Source organism: Microcaecilia unicolor, chromosome 2 (genome assembly GCF_901765095.1).
Source record: "Microcaecilia unicolor chromosome 2, aMicUni1.1, whole genome shotgun sequence".
In the NCBI taxonomy this organism is placed as follows: Eukaryota; Metazoa; Chordata; class Amphibia; order Gymnophiona; family Siphonopidae; genus Microcaecilia; species Microcaecilia unicolor.
In genome coordinates, this window is record NC_044032.1 from 333132550 (window position 1) to 333145604 (window position 13055).

General features: G+C 46.0%; 1 protein-coding gene across 1 annotated transcript in view; it reads right to left on the bottom strand.

The window, feature by feature from the left end:
- Window positions 1-281: 281 nt before the first annotated feature.
- LOC115462048 (coiled-coil domain-containing protein 17-like) overlaps window positions 282-13055 on the bottom strand; it is a 290272-nt gene continuing 277498 nt past the window's right edge. The window contains exon 13 of the mRNA XM_030192096.1: window positions 282-1193. Coding sequence (XP_030047956.1) covers window positions 1047-1193 — 147 coding nt within the window. The 3' untranslated portion in view covers window positions 282-1046. The remainder of the gene's footprint in view (window positions 1194-13055) is intronic.

Here is a 13055-nt window from a genome sequence, read left to right on the forward strand (position 1 = left end):
GATGGATGAAGAAGGAGAGAAAAGAAATAGCAAATGGATATGAAGTCCTGGAAACAGAGTTAAGAACACAGAGAGAAGTGCAAGCAAAGGCTGGGAACAAAATTATCATAAAAATAAAATCACCAGACAACAAAGGTAGGAAAAATGATTTTGTTTTCAGTTTGGTAATTGAAATATGTCAGTTTTAGGATTTACATCTGCTATCTTTATATTTGCACTGTACATGAAGAAATACTTTTCATTCTATTTCTCTGGTGTTGCACTGCATGTTGAGTCTGGCATCTTAGGGTTTTGTTTGTCTACATTGGTACTTTTAGTTTGTGGTCACTTTCCTGTATTTGAAAGTGGGCTATCTGTGCTCTACATGTGTGAATGAGTCCAGGTGATCTAGTGGGGATGGATATCAACATGCTATGGTTGGTGTTGTGGTCCCACGTAGGAAGATATTTGACAGCTCTCCTTAGCCATTTAGGACACAAAAAGGCAATGACTTAAAAATTAGTGAAGAACACTATTTTAATCTGCTTTGATCTGCGGTATATCAAAATAAATGGAACTTGACTATACAGAAAGTAAGACACTGGCATGAAACGTGCTCCATGGGCAAGTACTATCAAATATAGGATGTGAATATAATGGTATGTTAAAATTGTTTAAAAACTTCAGTTTTTTTAAAAATCTGACCATCATAAAAAATAAGTCACTTATGACATCCAACAATTATAGGAAAATTATATAAGACATTAATTCATTTGTTCTGGCCTGATGTTAAGCTTTCTCTCATCATACAAATGATTGCACCTTGCACCCTAGCTTGGATTTCTGTTCCTCAGGTTGGCTAGTACTGGAAGCATTCCAACGTGAGTAAAGGAGAATCAGATAAATGCAACTTGAAAGGGCTAACAATAATCAAATCAAGTTTAAACTGCCATTAATTGAAAGTAGCACAGCACAGGATCCACAAAATGTTACAAACTGGATTGAATTCATTTTAAAAGAAAGGTTTGGGACTCTCCGTATTATTTCTGAAGGAATAATCCTTTTTGTTAATAGGTCATTAGTACTGCTGTTGGAGGAGGAGGATCAACATTGTCTATGAGCAACGACTGTGTAGGCTGCACCAGCTGGTAATACGGGTAGTAGTAGAAGGATGGGTGAAGTACATCCATTGGAAATACTGTGCATGCTGCAGACTGTAAAAAATAAGATTACAAAAAACATATTGGTACATTCTTAGTCATATTTTTAAAACTTGCATTCCTCACATTATTTAAAGGACAGTATTTGAGCTGTGTGCATTGAAGGAAAATCTATGCAGGCTTTGTATCTAGGGCTTTTGCACCCATTTTTGAAGGGATAGTGCGCAAGTATGTTCACAATGAAAACTGTAGTAGGTACAAAGTATGTGCAGATACTTTTGCCTGTTTTATAAAGCAATTTATGCACATACTTTTCTTCCTCAGCTTAAACACCACAGGGATCACTTTCTCTCCATGTGGTTAAAAGTACATATGCTGTTGAACAACATGGAAGCTTTTTACCGCAGTTACGTTGAGGATTAGCAATTTTCGGACCACTTTTACCAGTGGACATTACTGTGAATACGGTCTAATGACACCTAATTAGGGCAGGTATATAGGTGCACATGTTGTATCTGCTTTATTTAAGGCAACACATTTACCTATGTTCCTTTTTAAAATAGTTTCCCCAAAAGCTACCGCACAAAGTTAGGCCTGATCAAAAGCAGGAGTAACTTAGAGCCTCTTTCACCAAACCACCGATTCCTGGCATGGTAATGCCGACAAAGTCCATTCACTTTCGATGGGCTTCATCGGCACAGGAATTGCTAGTGTGGTTTGGCAAAAGAGGTCTTTAGTGTGTGTGCCTGTAGGTAGGGATGTACACTTGCCAGTGTGCCTTAAACTGGTTTAACATGTTAACACCCACATACCTATGTAATGTACATATGTGCATTTAAAATCTATATATATAAAAGGCAACCCCAATGTTCTGAAGCCTCCACGGAAGTTGAGGCGCCCGAGATATCCGGTGTGCCCTGGAGTGTCTGCATGACGTCGAGGGCGGAGCTATAACACTCGAGGCCCGAAACCGAAACGCCACAGGCACGGCCACGGAGGCGCAGCAAACAAAAAAAAAACAAAACCCTACCCACACACAGCGACGCCAACACCGAACAAGGCAAGTAGCTCGGAGGGAGGGGGCCCCTTGCTAGCGCCCGTTTCATTGCCCTCAGAAATGGGCATTTATTCCTAGTGTTTTAATACAACAAATGAACCAACCCCCCCCCCCCCCCCCCCCCCAATCTGATCTGGGAATACATCCAAACAATTCTAAAACAAACCACAATAGTTTTGCATGTGCATATCCCCAGATGGTGGAAATTGGTGCATATTTATGCACTTTATAAATTACACATATAAGTTCAGATCCAGCCTGTACTCTGCTGGGAACACTTACACATACATCACATAAAAGTAGGCACTATCAAGTTGATATTCAATGGGAGTTACGTGTTGGCTGCTGGGTGGCCAACACTAACTCCCCTAATCCAGATTATTATTTTTAATGTCCAAATAATATTTGGCTACTTAAATATCTAAATGGCCAGATATTATACAGATAAAAAAAAAGGGTGGACTTGGGAAGGAGCAAAGCTGGTGCCAGAACTTATCCAATAAGTGGCAATAGTTAGCCACTATCACAATATATTATCCTGATATATTTAGGCCTGATTGGTAGGAGGCCTAAATCTATCCAGATAGCGCCAGAATTATCACTGCTCAGCACGTATATTCAATGCGCTTAACTAGCTATACATATTAAGCTGAATATTAGCTCCAGTGCTTAAGGGGGAAGTTATCAAAGTGGACTGTCGTTAAGATGTGTGGTTTTTTTTACCACTAACAGGTGCTATTTTAGCACAGATTCCATTTTGTGCAATGAGACCTAATTACTTATAATTGGGGTCAGTGGCGTAGCTAGCGAGCCAATTTTGGGTGGGCCTGAGCCCAAATTGGATGGGCACAACATTTTTTCTGCCCCTGCCCTACTCCTACATGTCACCCCCACATTTCACCCCTCCCCCAGCACCTCACAACTCAAAATATAAGTACTTTAGCTCATGAGGGTCCCCAAGCTCTGCTGGCGGAAGACTTCCTCTGAAGATGGCCAGAATTCCATTTTACCAAGTTTGGTAGGTAGCAGCAACATTCCTGAGCCACTGATGTCGGCACCCTATGCATGCGTAGTTGTCAATGACTCAAGGATGGTGCTGCACTCTATAGAGCTTGGTAGAAATGAATTCTGACTGCCTTTGAAGGAGGTCCTCAGCTGGCCATGCTTGGATATCCCCTCCAGCTATAGCAAGGGTCAGAGCTGGAGTTAGACATGCTGGGGCCCAGGTCAGAAAATAAAAGAGGGGGCCCTCCCGATCCCTGCAGCTCCAATCTCCCCACCTGCCATTACTATCATACCAACAGACCCTCACCAAATACAAAACAAGGGATCACAAAAATAGAACTGGGAACCTCAAGAAGTTAAACTTGGAATGTACTGCAACACTGGAGAAACAAAAAACATATATGCACTATGCACATTTTCCAAAGCCAGGGTTTTTTTTGAGGGGGTACTTGGCGGTACTGAGTACCGGTACCTTTTCCATTGTCTGCTAAAATTGACCCAAGGACCCCAAGTTTTAATGAAAGAACTCAGGCTCTACACACCAATTCTGCCTTGTCACAGGTTCTGTGACTGGTTGCAGGGGGCCTGGCTATTGTGGGGTGGATCCCTCAATGATCACCCCACCCTTGAAGGGTAGCCTAGCATTTGAGTACCGGCACCTTTTTTGCTAGAAAAGATGCACTGCCCACAGCCAACATACTACATTTAATAGATTCAAAATAAAATGCTTTTTTGTACCTTTGTTGTCTGGACATTTTACTTTTCCATTATGTTGGTTCCAGTATCTCTTTTCCTGTCTGTCTTCTGCTAATTTTCCTTCAAGCGGCTGCTGTCCATTTTTTTTCTCCTCTCTCCTGTCTTATTCCGTTCCTTCACGACACCTACCTTTGACATATTGATATTTCCTTTTTAGCTTTTTCCTCTCTCTTTTGTTTCTTTATTGCCTCTCTGTTCACTCAAATTTTACCCTTTCTCATCCTTCTCCTTTTTACTTTTCAGCTACCTATTAATTTCCATCTCCTTCTCTCACCCACTAGCTGTCCCAATCCTCATCTTACTCCTTCCCCCAGCCTTCCATTTCCTTTCATCTTTAATCAGCTCTCCATTACCATATTTCTAACCCCCCACCCCATAATCACTATCTTCCTCTCATTTGTTTCCTTGTCCCCCCTCCCCCCCCCCCCCCCCTGGTCTCTGTCAAATAGTTTCACCATTTGCAGCATCTTTCTCCCTCAAAACTTCTAGCCCAGTGCCTACTCCCTCTTTCTCCCCTCCACACCCTTGTAGCCTGATATCTCCCTGTCCCCTCTACACATCCCCAGCATCTTCCGGCCCCCTTCCCTTGTGGTCCAGCATTTCATCCTCTTTTCCCTCCCTCCTACTGTCCAGCATATCTCCCTCACTCCTTTCTGTCCCTGGATCCACAATCTCCCTCTTGTTCTCTTCCCCCTCCAGTGCATATCTCTCCTTCTCTCTCATCCACCCCCATGTTCAACCTCTCTTTCTTCCTCCCTTTCTCCAACTGTCCACATCACTCTCACTGTCTCCCTTCCTTGTGCCCTTGGTCCAACATCTCTCTCGTTCTTCCTTCTTCTTCCCCATACAGCATCTCTCCCTCTCTCCTACTTCTATGTCCAACATTTCTCTCTATCTCCCTCTCTCTTCTTCTGCATCTCTCCCTCCCACTCCACATCCAACATTTCTCCCTCTCTCCCCCCATGCATCTCTCCCTCCCCCTCCATCCTCATGTCCAACATTTCTCCCTCTCTCACCTCTACCCCCATGTGCAGCATCTCTTCCTCTCTCTCCAGCCCGTGCAGCAGCTCTTCCTCCCACCCCACCTCCAACAATTGTCTCCCCCAACCCATGTAGCATCTCTCCCTCCCATCCCATGTCCAACTTTCTCCCTCACTCCTTACCCCCCCCCCCCCGTGCAGCAACTCTCCCTCCCATCCCACCTCTCTCTTCCTCCTATCCCAAATAATTCTTTTTTCTTACCTACACCTCATGCAGCATCTCTTCCTCCCTCACCTCAAAAAATTAACCCTTTCTCTCAGTGGCGTAGGAAGGGGGGGCGGGGGGGCGGTTCACCCCGGGTGCACGCCGCTGAGGGGTGTCGGCTCCGTGCTGGTGCACTGCCCTCTCTGCCCCGGAACAGGTTACTTCCTGTTCCGAGACAGAGAGAGCAGTGAACCAGCGCGGAGAGCCGACACACCAGCCCAGCAACGTGCAGTCGGGGCGGATCGGCCCTACCCGCCCCAATCCCTCGCCGCAGGTATGGCGCTCCGGGGGGGGGTTTGGGTGGGGGGCGCTACCAGCGGGGAGGAGGGGTGTGCGCCATGCTGCACCCCGGGAGGGTGGGGGGGGTGGCGCAAGCGGCGACCCGCCCTCCCCGGGTGTCAGCTTCCCCTTCGCTACGGCTCTGCTCTCTCTTCCCCTCCCCATGGTGCAGCACCTCTTTCATCCCCTCCCCTCAATGCAGTTCTTTACCTTTGGTGATCCTTTGTCCTGAATCTCATCTCCTCCCGTCACAAAACATTATCACATCAGCTTGTTCCTCCTGCTCCTACCCTCGAAGAACTTCTGCTTCAGCGTCTCTTCCCACTGCTCAGTCCTGCCAGCATTCTTTTTTTTTGGCCCATTTCTGGTAGCGCCGGCCATTCACACAGGCTGCTCCGCTCCCCCCTTGCCGCATCCATCCGGCCCTCTCTGATGCACTTCCTGTTTTCATAGGGCCAGATGGATGCTGCAGGGGGGAGCAGAGCGGCCTGTGTGAATCGAGGCGCTGCTGGCGACGGGTGAAAAAAAGAATGCTACAGGGACCGAGGCAGCAGCGGGGAGGATTAGAATTTCAGGCAGGCAACACTCCCGGACCAGACCCAAAAGCAGCGAGGGATGTTGTTGGGTTGGGGCTAGTTAGGGTGGGCGGGCCTGCAGCAAAAGTGGCTGGACCTGGGTCCATCCAGCTCCGCCCGTGGCTACGCCCCTGATTGGGGTTAACAGTAAAATAGCATGTCTTAACGGTAACCCATATTGATAATGTCCTACCTTAATCCACTGACCATGCTGGCTGAAAATCCAACCTTATATTTCTGAGCACCTGCTTTTATACATCTGTGCACTAAGGCATTTCTATAAACACTTACCTGAGCATCTAAAATGCTGTACTACATACACAAGACACTTGTAAAATTATCATATAAATGTTTTGCATAAACAGTTTTCAATATCTTTCTTCACTTTATAAATGCAAATACAATTGCTAATGAATCTCTCTGAGTTTGGGAGGGCATAGAATGATAAAATTCATGAGCTGAAATGAACTTCAGACACCTGCTGAGAGTTTAGTGGAAGTCTCAGACCATCAGCACGGGAAATGTAACTTGCTGACTTTTAAGCAATAAATAAAAAAAATCCCAGAATATTACTCATGTAAGCAATAACACAACCCTAAAACTGAGACAGAAAGAGATATATGCTGGGGAAAGTAAGATGAGGCTTTCAGAAACATATTCATCAATTTCCACCCTAACCAATAAGCATATGGTTTAAAGTCTTGCAGCTGTGTTTCAAAAAAAGGAGGGGGAAAAAAAACCTACAATGTTTTCTAGATCTTCCTGCCTGGCTCTTAGCCTTGTGGCTGAGAAAGGGGAACTCCTCTAAGCTGGTAAAGCTTAGCTTGAGTTATCTGCAGCAGGGCACATTTTATTCCTATGGGCTCTGCTGCAGATTACTCAAACCAGTGGCGTAGCTAGGGTAGTTGTCACCCGGGGCCGGTCATTTTTTAACACCCCCACCCCCAAAAATCCAGTACTAGGCATACCGAGAATACAAAACACTCAGGACCTATATATAGAGCAATTCTACCATACCATAAGCAGTAATTTGTACGAGTCACACAAGGAAAAGGAAAGCATCTTAAACACTACAGTGAGCACTAGAACATCAATTCACCTATTGTAAAACGAAAACAGACAGATTAGTACAGATCGTCGATCCTGCACAGTCAATGCCAACCAAAAGCCATGTCTTTTTCACAAATAGATACACCCTAATCCACTATAGAATAAGTAATCAAAAACTTTCTATTTAGACAAAAATTAAACTGAACCCCCAAGATGCCAGACTCTGCTTACAATGCAACACCACAGAAACAGAAAATGTCCTCTAGTACTGTGCAAAATATAAAGACAGCAGATGTAAATTTGAAAAAACTAACAAATAGAAATAAAACAAATAATATCATTTTATTGGACTAATACATTTACAGTGGGGGAAATAAGTATTTGATCCCTTGCTGATTTTGTAAGTTTGCCCACTGACAAAGACATGAGCAGCCCATAATTGAAGGGTAGGTTATTGGTAACAGTGAGAGATAGCACATCACAAATTAAATCCGGAAAATCACATTGTGGAAAGTATATGAATTTATTTGCATTCTGCAGAGGGAAATAAGTATTTAATCCCTCTGGCAAACAAGACCTAATACTTGGTGGCAAAACCCTTGTTGGCAAGCACAGCGGTCAGACGTCTTCTGTAGTTGATGATGAGGTTTGCACACATGTCAGGAGGAATTTTGGTCCACTCCTCTTTGCAGATCATCTCTAAATCATTAAGAGTTCTGGGCTGTCGCTTGGCAACTCGCATCTTCAGCTCCCTCCATAAGTTTTCAATGGGATTAAGGTCTGGTGACTGGCTAGGCCACTCCATGACCCTAATGTGCTTCTTCCTGAGCCACTCCTTTGTTGCCTTGGCCGTATGTTTTGGGTCATTGTCGTGCTGGAAGACCCAGCCACGACCCATTTTTAAGGCCCTGGCGGAGGGAAGGAGGTTGTCACTCAGAATTGTACGGTACATGGCCCCATCCATTCTCCCATTGATGCGGTGAAGTAGTCCTGTGCCCTTAGCAGAGAAACACCCCCAAAACATAACATTTCCACCTCCATGCTTGACAGTGGGGACGGTGTTCTTTGGGTCATAGGCAGCATTTCTCTTCCTCCAAACACGGCGAGTTGAGTTCATGCCAAAGAGCTCAATTTTTGTCTCATCTGACCACAGCACCTTCTCCCAATCACTATCGGCATCATCCAGGTGTTCACTGGCAAACTTCAGACGGGCCGTCACATGTGCCTTCCGGAGCAGGGGGACCTTGCGGGCACTGCAGGATTGCAATCCGTTATGTCGTAATGTGTTACCAATGGTTTTCGTGGTGACAGTGGTCCCAGCTGCCTTGAGATCATTGACAAGTTCCCCCCTTGTAGTTGTAGGCTGATTTCTAACCTTCCTCATGATCAAGGATACCCCACGAGGTGAGATTTTGCGTGGAGCCCCAGATCTTTGTCGATTGACAGTCATTTTGTACTTCTTCCATTTTCTTACTATGGCACCAACAGTTGTCTCCTTCTCGCCCAGCGTCTTACTGATGGTTTTGTAGCCCATTCCAGCCTTGTGCAGGTGTATGATCTTGTCCCTGACATCCTTAGACAGCTCCTTGCTCTTGGCCATTTTGTAGAGGTTAGAGTCTGACTGATTCACTGAGTCTGTGGACAGGTGTCTTTCATACAGGTGACCATTGCCGACAGCTGTCTGTCATGCAGGTAACGAGTTGATTTGGAGCATCTACCTGGTCTGTAGGGGCCAGATCTCTTACTGGTTGGTGGGGGATCAAATACTTATTTCCCTCTGCAGAATGCAAATAAATTCATATACTTTCCACAATGTGATTTTCCGGATTTAATTTGTGATGTGCTATCTCTCACTGTTACCAATAACCTACCCTTCAATTATGGGCTGCTCATGTCTTTGTCAGTGGGCAAACTTACAAAATCAGCAAGGGATCAAATACTTATTTCCCCCACTGTAGCTTTCAGAGGCCAAAACCTCCTTCCTCAGGTCAATTCAGTATAGTATTGTTACAGTGTCCTATCCTGACCTGAGGAAGGGGATTTTGTTCTCCGAAAGTAAAATGTATTAAAATTAGTCCAATAAAAAGATTACCTTATTTACATGTTCTATTATGAACATTTATTAACACAGCTACAATACTACTTTATCCTAAAGCAAAAAAATAAAAATATATATATTTACAGTTTGTTGTCTCTGGTTTCTGCTTTCCTCATCTTTTCACTGTCTTCCTTCTATCCAGCATTTGTCTTCGCTCTCTCTCTGCCATCTAGTGTCTGCCCTCTCTCTCTCTGCCCCTTCCATCCACTGTCTGCCCTCTCTCCCTTCCATCCACTTCTGCCCCTTCCATGCACCATCTGCCCCAGTCTGCCATCTCTCTCTCCCCCTTCCATCAACATCTGCCCTCTATCTCTGCCCCTTCCATCCACCATTTGCCCCAGTCTGCCCACTTTCTCTCTCCCCTTCCACCCACCATCTGCCCTTTCTCTCTGCCCCTTCAATCCGTCTGCCCTCCCTCTGACATCCGTCCAGGGTCTGCCCTCTCTCACGTGCCCCCCCTTCCATCCAGGATCTGTCCCCTCTCTCTCTGCCCCCTCTTTTCAGCCCCCAGTTCCAGTCCCCTTCATCCACCACATGCCTTGCATCCCCCCCTTTCAGCCCCAGACCCATTCTCCCACCTGCCCCAGGCATGGACCCATTTTCCCTCCCGCCCCCATGTCAGACCCCAGTTACAGCTTCAGACCCCTTCTCCCATCTGAGCACTCTCCTCCCCCCCTCTGAGCACCCCCACCCTCCCCCACCCTCCCCAATCCCCTTCTCCCCTCTCTGAGCACCCATCTGAGCTCCCCCACCCTCCCTAATCCCCTTTAAGCACCCCTCTGAGCTCCTCACCCTTCCCCAATCCCCTTCTCCCCTCTCTGAGCTCCCCACCCTCCCTAATCCCCTTTAAACACCACTCTGAGCTCCCCCACCCTTCCCCAATCCCCTTCTCCCCTCTCTGAGCTCCCCCACCCTCCCTAACCCCCTTTAAGCACCCCTCTGAGCTCCCCCACCCTTCCCCAATCCCCTTCTCCCCTCTCTGAGCTCTCCCACCCTTCCCCAATCCCCTTCTCCCCTCTCTGAGCTCCCCCACCCTCCCTAATCCCCTTTAAGCACCCCTCTGAGGTCCCCCACCCCTCCCCTTCTCCCCTCCTTGATGCTCTTCCACCCTCCCTAATCCCCTTTAAGCACCCCTCTGAGCGCCCCCACCCCTCCCCAATCCCCTTCTCCCCCCGAGATTCGTTCTCCTGGTGCTCCTACCCTGTCCTGCCTTTAACATTGTTTTTTTCGAAGCGCCGGAGAGTGGCAGGCAGCGCGCCTCGCATCTGCCCTACTAGTAAAAAAGATCTCGCTGACCTCGTCGCCATTCCCACATTGAATCCCGCCCCCCTCTGAGGCAACTTCCTATTACCGCAAGGGTGGGCGGGACTCAGGGAAGGACGACGACGTCAGCTAGATCTTCTTTACTAGCAGGGCAGATGCGAGGCGCGCTGCCTGCCACTCTCCGGCGCTTGGAAAAAAATGTTAAAGGCGGAGCAGCGGGAGCGGAGCACCCCCCCACCCGATGACACCCGGGGCGGACCGCCTCCACCGCCCCGCCCTTGCTACGCCACTGACTCAAACTAAGCTTTAGTAAAAGGACCCCCAGAGTTATCAAGAGTAAATTGGCAAGTCATGGACTTAGAAAAATTAGAAACTACTCTATTTGCCTAAGAATGGCAATACACTGAGACAGAGAAAAGTTTACTCAAGTGAAAAGCAAATGAGGCAAATAAGAAAAATTAATCAAAAAAACAAAGAACAAATATAAACAAACAAAAAACCCCAAGGAAATAATAATCTTAGATAGACTGCAGTATTATCATTGAGGAGAATCGCAAAGCAAACAACATCAAGAAAAAATTTCCAGCAACTGTAAAGACAAAACATACAGTGCCAGCAAAGGGTATTCAAAATATTTCAGCAATAAAGTATAGCTTAATTCTCAGGTTTTCCTAAATCCAGACAGAGCGGGATTCCCTAGCAAAAAGAAAGTCTATGAGTTGTTTAGGGGATCAAAAAACAAAGAGGCCCTTTTACTAAGCTTCGTAGGCACCTACACGTGCCCAACACACATCAATTTTGTGTTACCACCCAGCTACAGCATGGCCCTTGTGGTAATTTCATTCGCAAATCTCTGAAGACACATCTCTTCAACAAGGCCTACAAAGAAAACCCATAACCTCACATAACTACCTCTCCAAACCACCCAGCTACTATAGTCCACCTTCTATATTATCCTGCAATACACCTTCCTTCTCTCTTCCCTTACTAAAGCTTTGTACATTACCAATTATATCTGATACCTTGTAATGTCTATGTCATAACAAAACTCTGTAAGCCACATTGAGCCTGCAAATAGGTGGGATAATGTGGGATACAAATGCAATAAATAAATAAATAAATTTTTGACACACGTCCACTACGTGTGCCAGAGAATATTTTTATTTTCTGGTGCGTGGGTGGTAATCGGCATTTTATGCGCGTAGACTATTACCGCATGGTTACCGCATGAGACCTTACCACTAGGCCAATGGCTGGCGGTAAGGTCTCAGTCACAAAATGGATGTGCAGCAATTTTCATTTTACCACACATCCATTTTCAGCAAAAATTTTAAAAAGGCGATCCAAGATGGCCGCTTGAGACGTTAACTGCACCAGACGCGCTCGTTTGCCCGGTATACGGCAGGAGAGAAGGAACTGATTTCCCATCATGGGAAAGCGGAGAGGGAAAACCCGAGAGACTCCCTCTACCTCGAGTGGGACCCACCTTTTGACCCAGCTGACTCTGGAGCAATTTGGGCTGCCTCTGGGTTCAAATCGCGTCTCTTCCCCTGCTGTCGAGGCCGGCGCTAGTGGGCTGGCCATCAGTGATGACGGAGTTTCGTTCAGCCCCGTCAAGCGCATGGCGCCCCCGCAGCCAAGTGGTTTGGAAGGCGAGGCGAGACCTGCTTTGCTCTCTCTGGAGGGGGAAGGGCAAATTCAGCGAGGGAACTTGCCAGCGCCGTTGGAGGGCTCAGGAACGACCGCGGTGGAAGAAGGTGCCGTGAGTACCCTGAGCAAGATTGTTAACACCCCCTCTTTGGCTTTAGAAGCGGGTATAATTCAAAAACCTCCCGTGATGACATTGGAAGCACTCTGGGACTTAAATGCCACTATGCATGCCTCTTTACAACAGCAAATTTTGAAAAACTTGTCAGATATAAAGATTTTATCAAGCGTGACCCTCCAGCAGGCTCAAACAATCACTAATAATGCTTCTCAAGTGGAGAAAATTGGAGAAAAAGTACAATCCTTGGAGGTCTTTGGTCATTCTATGATTAAAGACAGGAGTTATATGGCAAGGCGTTTGGAATACTTAGAGAATAAATCAAGAAGACTGAATTTAAGATTTACTAACTTTCCTAGATCTCCTCTATTGATATGGTACAAAGATATTTGACTGAGATATTGGGTACGTCTAGTGAATCATTACCCCCTATTGTGCGGGCCCAATATTTGCCAAATAAAAATCGTGTGGAGAATTCTTCTTTTCAACACAATGGAGGGGATGGTATGAACTTGACATAATTTCTAGAATCCTCGTTGGAGGTAGTAACTCAAAGATCAACATTACTGGTTGTTTTTGCACTAGAAATGGACCGGGACGTGGTTTTGAGACTCTCACTTAGGCATTTACAAACAACTTTTTTTTGGATCAAAAGTAAGAATATACCCAGACCTGGCAAGAGAAACTCAGAAAAGGTGAGGTGCTTTTTTGGCACTACGCCAGAGAACTCTCGTCATAGGAGCTGACTATATTCTAAAATTCCCCTGTATATGTAGAATCGTGTATCAAACAAAAATGTTTCCGTTTTTTGATCCAAAACAGT